This window comes from Vulpes vulpes, chromosome 12, assembly GCF_048418805.1.
Source record: "Vulpes vulpes isolate BD-2025 chromosome 12, VulVul3, whole genome shotgun sequence".
Lineage (NCBI taxonomy): Eukaryota > Metazoa > Chordata > Mammalia > Carnivora > Canidae > Vulpes > Vulpes vulpes.
In genome coordinates, this window is record NC_132791.1 from 51,743,158 (window position 1) to 51,761,610 (window position 18,453).

The window sequence follows — 18,453 nt, forward strand, 5'->3', positions numbered from 1 at the left end:
TCTAACAGTTTTAATCTCACATTCCAGTCTATGATTCATTTTGAGTTAATTTTTCTTAACTGTGGTAAAACATACTTAATATAGAAAATTTACTGCCTTGTTAATTTTTATCTTTCATTTTTTGAAAAATTGATTTTTTTTTAAATTTTTTATTTATTTATGATAGTCACACAGAGAGAGAACGAGAGAGAGGCAGAGACACAGGCAGAGGGAGGCAGGCTCCATGCAGCGGGAGCCCGATGTGGGATTCGATCCTGGGTCTCCAGGATCGCGCCCTGGGCCAAAGGCAGGCGCCAAACCGCTGCGCCACCCAGGGATCCCGAAAAATTGATTTTTAAATAAGCTCTACACCCAATGTGAGGCCCCAGCCCCAAAGGCCTCCTTGCCTTTTTAATATGCTAAGGGCCCAACTTCATTCTTTTGCAAGTTTACTTTTCCCAGAACCATTTGTTGAAAAGACTGGCTTCTCCCCATTGAATGGTCTTGATATCCTTGTCAAAAATCAAGTCAGCACAGGGACGTCCGGATGGCTCAGTTGGTTAAGTGTCCGACTGTTGATTTTAGTTCCGGTCATGATTTCAGGGTCATGGGATCAAGCCCTGCATCAGGCCTTGCACTGGGCACCAATCCTGCTTGAGATTCTTTTCTCCTTATGGCACCACCACCCCCATCCCCACTCATGTGTGTGTGCTCACTTTCTCTCCCAAAAAAACCAAAATCAGGTTAGCATATATGTGAGGTTTTTTTTTTTGTTTAAAGACTATCTTTATTTGAGAGAGAGACAAAAAAATAGTCACAGACATCGAGAGAGAGCACAAGCTGGGGAGAAGAGGGCGAAGCAGTCTTGATCCCAGCACCCTGGGATCATGACTTGAGCCAAGGCAAATGTTTAATCGAATAAGCCACCCATGCACCCCGTATTCCATTATTCTTAACATCTCTATCCTCAGATATTTTTTGAATGAATGAACGAGAAGGGAAAAAGAAACCTACATTTAATCTGAGTTTGAATATTAACTTGTTTTTGTTTGCCTCAGAATTAACTTTATCTCCATTACTATTTCCTTTTCTGTAAAATGAGGGATTGGAGCAGAGGACTTTTACAATTTCAATAAGCTTATGATTTTATACTCAAGATCTTTTCCCTCAATATATTACAGTCATATCATACACACCATACATACATACATAATGTCAAATACTCATGATACATTTCTAAAACTGAAAATTCCTAAGGCATTTCAATAATTTACGTATATACTACATACCTTCGATATCTGAAACGATTAGCATCTGAGGTTGAGAGAGACCTTCTTGAAGACTGTAGAAGTGGATTGTACTATCAAATGTAATGAAGCCAATTTTTGTCCTAGTGTTGCCAGGAAGCCTACAAACAAATTCAGAGAAGTATTGTATCGAGTTGTTTTGTTTTGTTTTGTTTTTTAAGATTTTATTTATTTATTCATGAGAGACACAAAGAGAGAGCCAGAGACACAGGCAGAGGGGGAAGCAGGCTCCCTATAGGGAGCCTGATGCGGGACTCAATCCCAGGACCCCAGGATCATGACCTGAGCCAAAGGCAGACAATCACTGAGCCACCCAGGCATCCCTGCATCAAGTTTCCCATATACATACATATAAAAAAATATCTGTGAAAAGTTAACATACAAAGAACTACTTTTGTATTATAGAAATTGTCCCAAGTAAATGTTTAATCCACTTTATGTGCATGAAACATACCCTACCCAAAGTGAAAACACTATGCATAAGCCAAACAATCAACAAAACCCTGCAATAATACAGCAATCCCAAACTCGTTACACCTACAGAAAGTTGTATCAGTCACACAGGAAATGGTATATAAGAAAATACTTTGAAATATATACAAACCTTTTCATGTTCTTTTTTTTTTTTAAGATTTTATTTATTTATTCATGAGAGACACACACAGAGAGAGAAAGGGGCAGAGGGAGGAGCAGGCTCCATGCAGGGAGCCCGACGTGGGACTCAAACCAGGAACTCCAGGATCACACCCCGGGCTGAAGGCAGGTGCTAAACCGCTGGGCCATTGGGGCTGCCCCCTTTTCATGTTCTTGTAGTGAAAACTTTGTAGATGATTTTATCAAAAATATTTCCAAAAATTACCATTTAGCAACTCTAAAATATTATCTATCTCTCTGTCTACTTTTTTTTTTTTTTGTCTGTCTATTTTTAAGTGGGCTCCATTCACCACCCTGAGATCAACACCTGAGTTGAGATCAGGGATTGGACACTTAACCAACTGAGCCACCCAGGCACCCCTAAAATAAAATATAAATTAAGGTACTGCACATCTGTTCTTATGTTGTTCATCTTAAGAAGAGCAGCAAAAGTATTTGTCTTAAAGAACTTAAATATGTAGACCTACAGTTTCTTAAGGAGAGAGATAAACTAGTTTTCATTCTTGTTGTACATTAAAAATACAAATGCTGGCAAGAACAAGAAGACTCCTTTCACCCAGGTAAAGGACTTAGTCCATTTCTGGTAAGTTCTGGCTCTTCACATTCTTCCATACCACACAAGAGCACATATTTCATTACAGAAAAGTCATACTAGCTTTTACAGGTTACACTAAGTATCTAAGAACCATTTAAAGTATAAATATTTTGGGACGCCTGGGTGGCTCAGTGGTTGGGCATCTGTCTTTGGCTGAGGGCATGATCCCAGAGTCCCGGGATGGAGTCCTACATCGGGTTCCCCACAAAGAGCCTGCTTCTCCCTCTGCCTATATCTCTGCTTCTCTCTCTGTGTCTCTAATGAATAAATAAAATCTTAGAAAAAAAAAGTATAGATATTTTTAAAACTTAATAGATATGACAATTAAATGCAATGTGTACACACTGCTTGGATTCTTATTTTAACAAATCTGTAATAAAGACATTTCTGACACAAATAAAACCAAAATTGAACCAGGTATTAAGTCATATTATGGAATTATTGCCAATTTTGTTTGGTGTGATACTTGTATTTTTAGGCTTAAAAATAATCATAAGTAAGAGGTATATGCTGACTGAGAATTGAGTTAAAATACTCAAGGGGGAAAAAGTGTGTATGGGAGGGATTAGATGAAACAAAAACAGATGAACACTAAAAATGTTGGAAGTTGAGGGATGGGTACCTGGAAGTCTACTATGTTCTTTCTATTTATTACATGTTTGAAGTTTTTCCCTAATAAAAAGTTAAAATAAATTTGTTTTTCAGAGAATGAGCCCTAAACCAAACCAATTTATTTATTTATTTTTAAAATTTTTATTTATTTATGATAGTCACACAGAAAGAGAGAGAGAGAGAGAGGCAGAGACAGAGGGAGAAGCAGGCTCTATGCACCGGGAGCCCGACGTGGGACTCGATCCTGGGTCTCCAGGATCGCGCCCTGGGCCAAAGGCAGGAGCCAAACCACTGCACCACCCAGGGATCCCCTGAAACAAACCAATTTAAATGGACTTTTATAACACAATATACAGCTGTTTTGTATTTTGAAACTATTTATTCATTTTTGCAAACACTGTTAGTTTCAAATTTAAGCTGAATTAAGATACTTACAAATCCAGATTGTCTAACAAACTCTGGCAAACTGAATTCAAGTATCCTGTTTCAACTGCATTGTGAGATACATCAAATACAAAGAGGTACACTGGAGGTTGAGGTGGTCTTAACTGAAGAAAAGAAAGATCTCATTAAATACATTATCAGGATTAAATCTAAATTTACCATTTCTCCAATCCACCTACAGCAAAACAATAAACATTATTTATAGATTAAATGGAGACAATAATAAACAATAATGGATTCAGAAAATAAAACAGAAATAACAGGAGTTTTTTACAGGCAAAACTATCTTACATTGTTCTCAGATGCAAAGTTAGAAAAAGAAAAGTGAAGATGTGACTGCCTTAAGTCAGAAGAGTTTTTCTCTAGGACATGGAGAGAAAATGTAATCAGAGAGCTTTGGGAAATATTAGCAATGATCAATTTCTGTCCTGCATGGTGCTAACACAGGTGTTTATAATCATTTAGTAACCTACACATTTATGATTTATAGACTTTTCCATATAGTCTAAAATTTTTATAGACTTTTCACATATAGTGTGAAATACACTATATTTCACAATTTAAGGAAACTGCAGTTGTAAAAGTGACAAATCAAGTTAGCCTGGGCTGGTTCCTTAACCAACGCATTTTATACAAGATCCATAAAAATGTACAACTATATTTTAAAATTCTAAACTCAAAGAATTGTTCTCCAATTCAATAAAAAGCATCAAATAACCACAATGAGAACTGGGCATGGACTGTACTAACTTTCTATTTTTTTTTTGCACAGACCACTTGCCAAATTCAGAGCATCTGTCACCTAAGAGATAAATGAAGAAGGAGCAAAATATCTTGAAATAGGCAAGTTTACAAATTTAAAGGAAGTCAGTTCTGCAAAACTTGGGAGACAAGACACCTCAGGAGGCCAATACAAAAGAACAGATGCTTCTGATTTTTTGGCTTTAATTCAACAAAGAGACAGCTACACTAGGAAAAACTATTACCAACCGTTGAAATATCACAAAACTGTGACTACAGTGTCTTCTACATTGAACTTTCTGTGGTGAAAAGAAAATGAACCCTCATAATTTCTATTTCCCATTGCCCAGACAGAGATTACTCCATAAAAACATAATAAGATAAAATAAAATATATAAAGTTGAGGTTATGTCTTATCTTCACATTCCCTCTATTAAGAGGCAACTATGGTTTGGTGAAAGAGTAACCAAACCAAAAGGCATAGATTTTTACCCAAGATCTCCCAATTTGCTTTGTAAAATGTAAAGTGCTAGTTAAACATTATGCATAATTATTTTTTTTTAAATGCAAGGCCTCAGATACTCAACATAAAATTTTGTTAAAGAATGCTACAATGTTTTATTTAAAGCTCAGTGTTAAAATAAATATATAAATAAAGCTCAGTGTTAAATAAATATGTTATATTAAAAAATGAAAGCTTACCATGTATTCTGAAGGAGCCATAAACTCAATTGTAGCATTCTGAACTTCAGGTCTTCTATGAGGTTCTCCATAAACTCTGGTCAAAGGGTTGTACATGAATTCCTCAGGAACTGTAAGTTAACAATATACAATGATAAAACTGAAAGGATTAAGTATTATATTATCTTGCACTTAGCTGTTTTCTTAATTTGAGGATTTATAGATAAGTCAATACAGACTAAATATTAAGGGATAAATATACTTTGTTTTTGAGTTCTGCTTTTATAGCCACAATCACAGTGATTTTTCTTTTTCTATCTTCTAATATGCTATCTTAATTCTTGCTAATACTGCTTTCCTAAAACATCTTGAAAGGATAAAACTCATTAAATACCAATTATTATCTTAAACATGAGACTAAATTTTGTCTTAAATTTCGTAATGGTACACTTGACATGAAATGTATAGACTCTGGCTGCCCCTACACAAAGCAATGGTGAAAATACTTTATAACCTAAAGCTAAAGCCTAACAGTTCTGTGAATTCCATTAATTAATGAGGCCTTTATAGAACATTAGTTGCCTACCACTTATAATACACTAGTGCTCAAAGAATATTTTCTAAATTATCATTACATTTGTCTTCCCACTAACTGTTTAGAAATTCAAATTCCTGTATATGTTGAAGGGTAATCATCCATAGTTCATGAAATGTTCTGGGCTGCATACTAAAGTAGCTTCTATCTTTATTATAATTTTATTTCACATACTGAAGCACATATACATAAGATTTTAAAGGCATACCAAACACCATACATACATTTTCTAAATTATTAGAGAGTAAAAATAATGTTCTTACTCTTCGCTTACTTTACTCCTAAAAAACTTAAGAATGGTTTTTAAAAATCTCTTAAATTTCCCATTTCCCAATGCTTAATGAAATTTCCTTCCAGAGACCCAGTTTTCTTTTTTTTCTTTTTAATTTTTTTAAAAAAAGTAAGTTCTATGTACAACATGGGGCTTGAACTTACTACCGCAAGAACAAGAGTCACATGCTCCACTGACTAAGCCAGCCAGGTACCCAGAAACCTAATTTTCAATATTAATATCAGTATACCCTTTTTCCTCTCTAATCCTGATAAAATGTTATTATTTAGTTGATACTCCTTAAACATAGACTATAAACAGCTCTGAAAGAGATGTCTTCTCCTTCAATTACTGAAAAAAACTACGTTCAACTAACCTTCTAGCACTGCCCACCTCCCTTCATACAGCAGTGAATGAAGCTAATGGCAGCTATTCTGTGGACTTATTTTCTTTTACTCTAGAGAAAAGGCATGGGACAATTTCTAAATAAAAATATTTCTTAAATTATAGGCTTAAATAATACCATGAAATATGCCATTTATTATATACCCAATATAATAATGTGAAAAAGTGGTATCAAATATTACTACATTCTTTGCTCAAAAAGTATAAATGTATACACACACACACACACACACACACAAAGAAAAGTTAACAGAAGTTATATCTGAATGGAAGGACTACAGGTTAAGTAAGACAGAGTATTGTTTGTTTGGATTTTAACTTCACGTTTGTGTTATCTGCTTTTCCCTAAAACGCAAAGTGAAATTTGTAAATATTTAAAAAAAACATACCATCATTGACTCGGTAACATAAGTTACACTTCCATCTCCTTTGATCAAGAAAGTTGACAAAAGGGTTGATATATGTTCTACAGGAGCGGCATCTCACAATTGTACTGGAGGTCACCACAGGCAATTGCTAAAAAAACAAAACTAATTTTTTAAAGGCAGTGATCATCATGTCTAAAGGCCAAACATTAAACCATACCTCCCAAGTAACTTCTGAAATACTGTAATTTAGGAGAAAAAAAACCAAAGGGTAAAAGGATGTGTTCAAATTGTCCCACACAAAAAATTATGTAGCTAAAATGTACTGATTTTAAAAACTACTCTTTTTCTCCAGGAACATTCTCATTTAATCTTGCCTTTTAAAAAGCATTTATTTTCTCCTTAAATATTTATATTATAAAACCAACATAGTAAATATTCAACATATTTTTGAGATGGATGGTAAAGTAAGGACCAACATTCTAAGACCAATGAAATGACCAAGTAAATTATTAGGAATTTTCTTCAAGTTACATTAAGAGGCTTACTAAGTTTGAATAAAAGTCACAAAGTAAGGTAAGGATAAATTATATTTAAATATTGAATTAAACTCTGCTGTTATGCTTCTATTTAAAGTTTATCCTGGGGCACCTGGGTGGCTCAGGTAGTTAAGTGTCTGCCTCTGGCTCAGGTCATGATCTCAGGATCCTAGGATGGGGCCTCACTAGCTCCCTGCTCAGTAGGGGAATCTGCTTCTTCCTCTGCCCCTGCCCCTGCTTGTGTTCTCTCTCTTGTTCACTCTCTCTCAAATAACAAATTAATTAATTAATTAATTAATTAATTAATTAAAGTTTATCCTTCACATTAAAAGTTCTCAAATCTTGGGATCCCTGGGTGGCGCAGCGGTTTGGCGCCTGCCTTTGGCCCAGGGCGTGATCCTGGAGACCCGGGATCGAAGCCCACATCGGGCTCCCGGTGCATGGAACCTGCTTCTCCCTCTGCCTGTGTCTCTGCCTCTCTCTCTCTCTCTCTGTGACTATCATAAATAAATTTTAAAAAATTTAAAATAAAATAAAATAAAAGTTCTCAAATCTTAATATAAATTTGCTTTGGGATAGCCACTTCACTTATGTAATGATCCTCTCAAAAGTAAGTCAAGGTCCCAGAGCCTTATGACAAAAGTAGAAGGGCTTCTTTGTTCTTCCCATGTGAGCAGAGGGAACGGCTTCCCAAAGCAACATACTTAATCCAAGAATGGCAGAAGTGGGAGACTGTGTACAGTATTTCTTTTTAATATTTTATTTAATTTCAGAGACAGAGTGAACGAGAGAGAGAAAATGAGAGAAAGCACACATGAGCAGGGGGAGGTGTAGAGAGATAGGGAAGCAGACCATACTCTCTACCCCTGCAGGGACAGGGAGCCCAAGGCAGGGCTCAATCCTGGGACTCTGCGATCATGACCTGAGCTGAAGGCAAATGCTAAACCAACTGAGCCACCAGGCACCCCCTGGGTAAAGTATTTTATTTTATTTTTAGTTATTTATACATTTATTTTTTAAGATTTTATTCATTATTCATGAAAGAGAGAGAGAGGCAAAGACACAGCCAATGGGAGAAGCAGGTGTCCTGCGGGGAGCCCCACAGCAGCCTTGATCCCAGGCTGCTGGGATCACGACCTGAGCCAAAGGCAGACACTCCACCACTTGAGCTTCCTAGGCACCCTGGGTAAAGTATTTTATTTTATGTTTTAAAAGATTTTATTTTTATTTTATTTTATGTTTTAAAAGATTTTATTTTTATTTTATGTTTTAAAAGATTTTATTTATTCATGAGATATTTTATTTATATTTGAGAGAGAGACAGAGACAGAGATAGCGACAAAAAGCACAAGTGGGGATGAAAAGAAGCAGGCTTCCTGCCAAGCAAGGAGCCCAATACTGGGCTCCATCCCAGAACTCTGGGATTATGACCTGAGCTGAAGGCAGACGCTTAACCATCTAAGCCACCCAGGCACCCCAATTTATAACTTTTTAAAATAGCATGGTTTATTTTTTTTTTTCAGTGCCTTTATTCTATTCAGTACCTCTTGAGTTTTTCAAAAATAGGCTTATTTTACCTAACTTTGAAGTGTTTGGTAATAAAGGTGATGGCCGAATTAGAAATAAAGGAACTTGTCAATGGTCAAATTCCTAAAGATTGCTCAGAAATTCTCTATGTGATTCTTGCACTACTATAGAAAATTCCTCACCATCAAAATAATTTTGCATTAGACATTTACTTTCATTAGTGAAACATACCACTAGGTCTTTGAAAGGATGAAGCAGCAGTCCCAAAGGAAGTTTGGCTTTATTCAGTAAGGCCTGAGTCTGGGGAATGCTAGTCAGCGTGCATCGAAATAACCTATACCAAAGGAAAAATCATGTATCAAAATAAACTTTTTTCTTTTTAAAAATCATGTGTCAGTTGTTGCTATGATTATTTCTGGACCAAAAAAAAATTGTGAAAGGTACACATTTTTACAGTGGATCAAATTACAAAGAAACATTTCAATTATCCCTCTCAAATTTTATCCAATTAAATATTTATGTCCTACTCAGAAAGAGAGGCAGTATAATTAGTTGCAACCCAGTTGTATAATAGAACCAAAATAAAATATCTTCTTGGCTTGGCTTATTCATAAAAGACAATCTGGACTAACATATGACATATTTTTCTTTATATAAATCTAAAATTACGCTGGAATTACAAGGTGATGACAACGTGCAAGTGCAAATTTATTACCAAAAAGATCAGTTTTGTTGAAGGTTCTAAAAAGACTGTTTAAAAATAACAAAATTCAGTATATCAGAGAGTTATCACCACATACATTTATTTTTTTAATTTTTTTTAAAGATTTTTATTTATTCATTCATAGAGACACAGAGAGAGAGAGAGGCAGAGACACAGGCAGAGGGAGAAGCAGGCTCCACGCAGAGAGCCTGACGAGGGACTCGATCCAGGGTCTCCAGGATCACGCCCTGGGCTGTAGGCAGCACTAAACTGCTGTGCCACTGGAGCTGCCCTTACCACATACATTTAAACTAATGATCCACTTTAAGGGCCAAAAATGTATTATGTTTGTTATGAAAAATAATTTAAAATGAGAGCAATAAAGGATTATATAGAATCAAATCCCCATACTTTGGACTTTAAAATATTGTATTCACCGCAATGACAATGAGATGTCATAGTCCCATTAAAGCTTATAATAGCAATTATCAGCTTAGAAGTTACAACCTTATTTCTTGAACTAGAACATTTCAAATATCAAGTAAGCAATTAACAGAGTTCTTTTTTCTACATGAAAAGTTATTTTCATAAATTAAAGTTTGTACAGTTTATTCCTAATACATGAAGCCCCCAAAATCCAAAATTTCTAGGATAAAATATCATACTTAAGAAGAAATGCTATTTGAAGCCTTACTCTGGGTTACAATTGAGTTTCTGGATATCTTCATGCAAATTTGGAACAGGAGGCTGCAAAGGTGTTGATGGAAGCATGTTTCTTTCTTGAAGAAGATTGATAACTCTTAGCCCCTCTGGATGTAGACTTAATCCACTCATGCTTGCAGTTAAATGATTAGCACCTAAGGGAGTCTAAAAATACAAAATTTCAAAGTAACTAGACTTTATAATGTTTTCAGTTGAAAAGAGAAGTATAAGGACTTGGTTACTGGATTTCACTCTAAATAACAAAACCAATATAGATATCCTGGTCAATCTTTTTGGTTCTGGGGATATGTAATAAAACATAAGTCTTATGAAATAACCACTATCCTAATTGGTTAGAAGTATTAATTACGCCTTCCTAAAACTTTTACATCTACATAGTTTAAATCAAAAGATGGAAAATTGGTAAAAAAACAAACAAATCACAACCAAAAAGTTTACCTGAGTAAAGCCCTGTGGCCCACTTGAGTAATTCAAGGAAGAGGGTGGCATTCCAGTTGTACTAGGTGGTGCGGTGTTCTGATAACCAGGTGGTAAGGAGGGATATGAATATCCAACACTTCGGCTCATTGTGGGATTCTTATTAGCATACTGTGGTGTTGCTAGAAACAAGGTAACTTTTAAGTTCTATTTTATACTCCAGAATACTTTAAATAAACACCTAACTCTAAAATCCCTCAGGTAATTTAATACTTACATTTATCACATTTGTAACATAAGACAAATAAACAATACTAACAAAGTAATAGCAATGATTAATAATCCAGTTAATGTAGACTATAGCCATAAACATACAAAAATGAACTTGGTATAAAAAAAGCTTGATACAGTTAATTTACTTTTGTATCATTTACTAAACTTTCTATTCAGACTAAAATTCTAATTCAAAACACTTCAGTGAAAACATATTAATGTTCAACTCGTTAAACAGAATAAATGTATTTATATAGATTTAATTGATAAAAATACTCTGGAGCCGTATCATAATAAAGCCCATAATCCCAATTCTGAAAGGAAAAAAAGAAAACTAAAAAAAAAAATGGAGATAAAAAATGCTACCATAAGGTATTGTTGTATGACATGATTATGAATTTTTCTTCACTGTTTCCTATAATGAACACATACTAAAACAAAGAAAACAGAAAAACAAACAAACAAACAAAAAAAACAGCTTTCATAGCATCTCACCCAAGAAGCCACCGCCTTCAATTTCATCGTAACTATTGTGAACCACCATAGATCCATTATTGGTATTTGATGCAATACCTAAAAAGGAAGTTTATTAATAATATTTAAACTAGAACAATTATAACAATTTCTGAAAATTCTGAACTAATGTCTAAAATTGAACATAACATTCTAAGTACTTTAACCCACAGCCCAGGAAAAGTGTCAAATGTTGAAATAAAAAATTCAAATAATTCAAGTTTTTAAATATAGAAAACATACATTTAAAAAAAAAGAAAACATACATTTTAAATTATTTTATGAACTTCTAAAACAGATGGTCTTTGTGCAGTTTATAAAATTATACACTATCTGAAAGATTTCAGCAGTTGAGAGCAGCATTAAAAACCTTTAAAGAGCAGTACACATTAAATAAAAAAAAAAAAAAAAAAAAAAAAGGATCCCTGGGAGGCACAGCGGTTTAGCACCTGCCTTTGGCCCAGGGCACGATCCTGGAGACCCAGGATCGAATCCCACATCGGGCTCCCGGTGCATGGGGCCTGCTTCTCCCTCTGCCTGTGTCTCTGCCCCTCTCTCTCTCTCTCTCTCTCTCTCTCTCTGTGACTATCATAAATAAATTTAAAAAAAAAAGAGCAGTACACATCAAAAAAAGTTATCAAAATCCATACTATTTAAAAAATAAATTATGAAGATAAAAATACTTTTTTTTTCAAAATATGGAACACAGTGGAATCTAGAATTAATTTGAAGGTGATATAAATAAATCACAATGATTGCTTTCTTCTGGGGAACAGCCACTAAAATAAATAAAAATCTTAACTTTCTTTCCCCTCATTTTAAAGACTTAAAGATAAATGCCAGGGACATCTGATTATGAAGAATTACTATCTATTTCTAGATACCTCTATTACTTATGAGCTCTAACTCGGGTATAGAAGAAACTAAACTTAGTGAACAGCATCAACCTTTTAGCTTCTAAGTACAAAGGTGCCAACTTTTAATAGTCATTCTAACACCAAATAGATTAAGTTTAATAGTTTCAATAAAACCAACTTCTTGGGCAGCCTGGGTGGCACAGCGGTTTAGCGCCGCCTTCAGTCCAGGGATTGAGTCCCATGTGGGGCTCCCTGCATGAAGCCTGCTTCTCCCTCTGCCTGTGTCTCTGCCTCTCTCTCTTTCTCATGAATAAATAAAATAAAATCTTAAAAAAAAAAACAAACCCAACTTCTTTCCAGTTCTCAAGACCACCATGACTTTAACCATGAGTTGATACAGAAAACCTTAGTAAAACTGTTTATAGGGATCCCTGGGGTGGCTCAGCAGTTTAGTGCCTACCTTTGGCCCAGGGCCCGATCCTGGAGACCCAGGATCGAGTCCCGCGTCAGGCTTCTGGCATGGAGCCTGCTTCTCTCTCTGCCTGTGTCTCTGCCTCTCTCTCTCTCTATGTCTATCATGAATAAATAAAATCTTAAAAAAAAAAAGTTTATAAAAGTAAACAAAACCATTGGGTGTATTTTTAGTTGGTTAAAAATGCAAATATTTATTGTAGCTTAATTTTTAAAGTTATAATGTGGCAAACAAGGGGACATTATTATTTTGTTACTCATCATTAACACCATTGTTTTCAAAATATTTACAAGTTGGTCTTTTCTCTACTTAAAATACTTAAAAAAAAGGAAATGCTAGAAGAAAAAATAAAAATAATATTTATTATATTCAGTACTAGGATATGCACAGTTTTTCCACTCCTGCTTTCGTATTTCCACATTTTGCTGCAATGGTTAGGCTAAAATCAAATTTTTTACTTGAAAAAATATATTGTTTAAACTAATAAACTTGTATTTTTTAAGTTATATCTGAAGATAATGCTTTAAAACATGTTACTGAAAGAAAAAAAAACATGTTACTGTTTATATGTAACTTCAAAATACTTGCATATTTTACTTTTTATTTAGGCTCATAAATATTTGTTGACATTTACAATAATAAATGTCATAAGTCAAAATACTGTGGAAAAGAGCCAATATATTAAAAGGATAGTTCTAACACCATGCCTAGAGAAGCAGAAATTCTCCTCTCATCTTCATCTGCCAAAAGGCACCTAACTTTACAGCTAAAATTGTTAAAATCTGCCCAGCAACAAAAAAAGTTAATAGCAGTAGTTCCCAAATACTAGGCCTAGCACAGGGTAGTAGAATCCTAAGGGGCTTTTTTAAAACTCTAAATTTCTGAAGGCCATCCTTAACCAAAACAACCATATTTTCTGGAAAAAGTATTATGTAAATACACATAATTAATATTCATCCTTCTACGAGTCAAAACTTAAGAACTTGGTTTTTGCCTTGTTTACCTTCTTGGTTGACAGCTGAATTAAATGAGGGCTGGGGTACAGCTCTTTGTGATGATTTTTGAGGAGTGAGGGCCCTCACTGGAAGTGGTCCTCCAGTTGGAGGGGGCCCAAGAGGAGCTCCTGGTTGGAAAGTGGTAGGCAGAGGTGGATTCACTAAGGGAGGTGCAGAACCTATAGAAACAGTTTTTCACAAGTCACTTAAAAACTTAAGAAAAAGGGCAAAACAGCCTTTTACCAAATATGAGTAACTTTCAAATTTATATTTTAATTAAAATCACCAACAAAATACCAGAAATATGTTACCTGCCCAGGTTTATGACTTTTTCATTTATATGTATGCTTTACACATTTACAAGTCTCTTTTATATGCTTATTTGCCAATTATTAAAGCAGCATCAAATCACACTTAAAGGGTAGATATAATGTCCTGTTTATTGATTAATTTTTTATTAACTGGTCACAGAGGTTCAACAAGGCCATATTAAATATTCCAATAGAAATTAACATAAATAAAATGTTATCCATGGCCTGTTAATGTATCCATTCAATTAACATCAACATCAACTAGAAAGCTTGACAGCTTTCTAAAACTAAAAACTATTGTGGTTATTCTAAATTCTCCAAGTTTTATTTCATTTTGCTTCATTTTAATTGGGGCACAACCTGTTAAAATGGGATTATAAATTTGTACCTTGTTCCATGTTTACCTAGTTATAATTAAAGGCAGTTTACTTTCAATGATGGTTCAAAGACTGTATTAAGAATAGTCCCTAGAGGCTCCTAGATGCCTCAGTTGAGTGATGGACTCTTCTTGATTTTGGCTCAGGTCATAATCTCAGGGTCGTGGGATAGAGGTCTGTGTGGGAGTCTGCACTGAACATGAAGCCTGCTTAAGGTTCTCTCTCTCTTTCTTCCTCTGTCCCTCTCTCTGCCCCTGCTCAGGAGTGCTCCCTGTCTCAAAAAAAAAAAAAAAAAAAAAGCACCCCCCTCTCTCACTCAAAAAGAAAGAAAGTAAAGAACACTCCCTGGGCTTAAAAATCAGGAAATGAGGGCAGCCTGGGTGGCTCAGTGGTTTAGCGCCGCCTTCAGCCCATGGCCTGATCCTGGGGACCTGGGATCCAGTCCCAAGTCGGGCTCCTTGCATGAGCCTGTTTCTCCCTCTGCCTGTGTCTCTGCCCACCCCCGCCCCCGTGTCTCTCATGAATAAATAAAATCTTAAAAAAAATTTTTTTTAAAATAAAGCAGAAAGCTTTCTAAAAAAGCAGAAAATGATTTAAAGTATATACTTTATGAAACACTGGTATTCAAGAGGTTTAACAGTACTCATCAAACTAAACTAAGAACGACATGATATTTGTCCTTTATATCTATCAGATCTCGCTGCCTTGATTTTACCAGTTTTCTATAGGACAGTAAGTTCTGATGAGTGTAAAAACATCATCAGTTAGTTTCGATAGTTTTGATATATCTCTATGATATCAAAAGTTCTAAAACCCACACCACCTGCTCGTTCAAGTCAACAGTGTTCCCACCTTCTCATTTGCCAAAGAAGAGGAACAAAGTAGACAAAATAGATAAAACACTACTGTTAAGAATGTGATTAATTTTTCATTCCAGGACTTTTTTTAATCCTCTGAATTTGTAAGTGAAATAGATTATTTTTTTTTAAATTTTTATTTATTTATGATAGTCACAGAAAGAGAGAGAGGCAGAGACACAGGCAGAGGGAGAAGCAGGCTCCATGCAGGGAGCCCGACGTGGGATTCGATCCTGGGTCTCCAGGATCACGCCCTGGGCCAAAGGCAGGCGCCAAACCGCTGCACCACCCAGGGATCCCGAAATAGATTATTAATAAATAAAATTTACTTCTATTCTACCCATATTTGTAAAACCTTGTAGTTTTTTAAAATAAGGGAATAGGGATCCCTGGGTGGCGCAGCGGTTTAGCGCCTGTCTTTGGCCCAGGGCACGATCCTGGAGACCCAGGATCGAATCCCACATCGGGCTCCCGGTGCATGGAGCCTGCTTCTCCCTCTGCCTGTGTCTCTGCCTCTCTCTCTCTCTGTGTGTGACTATCATAAATAAATAAAAAAATTTAAAAAAATAAAAAAATAAAAAAAAAATAAAATAAGGGAATAAAGATACCCAGATATGAAAATTTTCAATGTTTCTTCAATACTGTTCAATTCTCCGCGGTCAAACTGAAAAAATGATCATATTACTGAACCTTATAGCTCCCAATAAGATGAACTGGTGCCCTGTTGACAACTGAAGACAAAGATTACTGCCCATATAATTCCCTTATCAAGGAAGCACTGATACATATCCAGGGCAATACAGACAAGTCAAAGGAACAAAAGGACAAGGTACACTACCAACTCAGCAGGAGCAAGAATGTATGATACATCTGACCACAAAGGTGTAACAACCTAATGTTCAACCAAATACAAGTGAGCGTAGAGAGATTTTTCAGAGGTTTAAGGAAAAAAATTTGAAACTACAACATGCTACATTTCATAAAGTACACATTTTTTTTCTAGCTGAATAATTTTTTTCCTTTTCAAGTAGGCTACATACTCAGCATGAAGTCCAACGCAAGGGCTTGAACTCATGACCCTGAGATCAAGCCTGAGCTGAGTCCAAGAGTTGGACGCTTAACCAACTGAGCCACCCAGGTGTCCCTCAAGTTGAATAATTCTTATTTGTAATTAATAGCTAGAGTTTTAGAACCTGCCCTCTGATATCTCTAAAGCTAATGTAAAAAATGTTAAAAGATGGGTTATTAGAAAAAAAAAGTCAGGTGGGTCACCCGGGTAGCTCAGTCAGCTAAGCACCTGCCTCACTCAGCTTAGGTCGTGATCCCAGGATCCTGGGATGGAGCCCTGCTTCGGGCTCTCCTGCTCAGTGGGGATTCTGCTTCCTGCTTTGCTCCTGCCCTGTTGATGCCTGCAAATGCTAGCGTGCGTGCTCTCTATCTGAAATAAATAAATAAAATCTTAAAAAAACAAAAAAGAAAAATAGAGAAATTTGATATGTGGACTCAAAACTTAGGATAACCTACAGTTTTGAGAACAGATAATCAGGCACCTACTATGAATGATGTGTTTTAAAAAAATGAAAGTAAAAAATGAGCAATTTTTTAGAGGTATCTAAGAAAAAAAGAGTAGTCATACATTTATTTAAGGTTCATTTTCTTAGTGCATGTATCTTTCTTTCCTCTTTTATAGGAAACTTCTTAAATTTTTTCACCAGCTTATGTCTCTTTCACCACATCTGTGGTGTTGCCTTCTACCTGATGACTTGTGAAACCCCCTGAAATTTCAGATTATTGATAATGTGCTTTTTAATGAGAAACTATGTCTACCACTAAATAATTTTTAAATAGTAGCTTTACTCATTTTCTTGTGGCTCTGGGCAAAGTATTCAAGCCTTACATTTATCTGTAAAAGAGACTGTTGTGAAGATAAGTAAGATATCACATATAAAAGTTTGGTAAAGGGATCCCTGGGTGGCGCAGTGGTTTAGCGCCTGCCTTTGGCCCAGGGCACGATCCTGGAGACCCGGGATCGAATCCCACATCGGGCTCCCGGTGCATGGAGCCTGCTTCTCCCTCTGCCTGTGTTCTGCCTCTCTCTCTCTCTCTCTCTCTCTCTCTGTGATGACTATCATAAATAAATAAAGAAAATATATTTAAAAAAATAAAAATAAAAAAAATAAAAGTTTGGTAAAGTGCTGGAAAATAAAAATATTCATTAAATGTTACCTATAGTTATCAACAATGACATGAAAATTCATTAATTTCAACTCACTGATGCTCATGGTGCCAAATGACTAAGAATAAAAGTAACCAAAGGATTTCAGTTTGACTACTGCAGAAGATTTCTACAAAGAAACCAATTTCTAGAAGCAGCTTTAACCTTTATAGGCCATAATGCAAAATGAATTCACCAGAACCAATGACTGATCAGAGGCTAAGAAAAATAATTTCAGCAGTTAAAATGTATGTAGTATACAGAAATACATATAAAAGGTAACTATTGACATTATTATTTCATTTGGAAGCTTTTACTAGTTCCTTGACGATGTTGGCTGAACAGAATCAACCTGCATATCTCAATACAGAATTTTAAAAGCTTTTCAAAGTAACACTATTAACTTTGTTAAGTGTACAAGACACTAATTTTAAAGCTAAATAGGAACAGTGAAATGATTAAATGAACTTGTGAACTAGATACAACCAAACATTGATGTACAAGCTGATGTATAAAATCCACACAATCCCAATCAAAATCACAGGTGCCTTCTTTGCAAAAATTGACAAGCTAATCTGAAAATTCTTATGGAAATGCCAATGGACCCAGAACAGCCAAAACGAAGTTGGGAGGATAATACCAGGGTGGCTCAGTCTGGTAAGTGTCTGACTTTGGCTTAGGTCATGATTGTGGGGTCCTGAGATGGAGCCCAAAGTTGAACTTGCTCAGTGGGGAGTCTGCTTCTCCCTCTCCACCCTCTCTGCTTGTGCTCTCTCTCTCTCTCAAATAAATAAAATCTTATAAAAAAGAAAAAAGAAAAAGTTGCAGGAGTCATACTTCCCAAATTCAAAGCTTACTATAAAACCTGCAGTAATCAAAACAAAAGCAAAACACCTACAGTAATCAAGTTGTTTAGTACTAGTATAAAGATAGATATAGATCATTAGAAAAGAATTCAGAGTCCAGAAATAAACCCGTACATTTGTGATCAGTTGATTTTCAGTAAGGGTGCAATACCATTCAAC

At 35.5% G+C, this 18,453-nt stretch overlaps 1 protein-coding gene across 4 annotated transcripts in view; it reads right to left on the minus strand.

Moving 5' to 3' along the window:
- SEC24A (SEC24 homolog A, COPII coat complex component) overlaps window positions 1-18,453 on the minus strand; it is a 63,333-nt gene that overhangs the window by 26,089 nt on the left and 18,791 nt on the right. For 2 of the 4 annotated variants that reach the window (XM_072728584.1, XM_072728585.1), the window contains exons 3-11: window positions 13,677-13,847; window positions 11,327-11,404; window positions 10,580-10,740; window positions 10,113-10,285; window positions 8,947-9,049; window positions 6,674-6,800; window positions 5,035-5,144; window positions 3,583-3,695; window positions 1,269-1,387 (exon numbers count right to left, since the gene is read on the minus strand). In XM_072728584.1, the coding sequence (XP_072584685.1) occupies window positions 1,269-1,387; window positions 3,583-3,695; window positions 5,035-5,144; window positions 6,674-6,800; window positions 8,947-9,049; window positions 10,113-10,285; window positions 10,580-10,740; window positions 11,327-11,404; window positions 13,677-13,847 (1,155 nt within the window). The remainder of the gene's footprint in view (window positions 1-1,268; window positions 1,388-3,582; window positions 3,696-5,034; window positions 5,145-6,673; window positions 6,801-8,946; window positions 9,050-10,112; window positions 10,286-10,579; window positions 10,741-11,326; window positions 11,405-13,676; window positions 13,848-18,453) is intronic. The other 2 variants (XM_072728587.1, XM_072728586.1) reach the window with 1 other exon arrangement.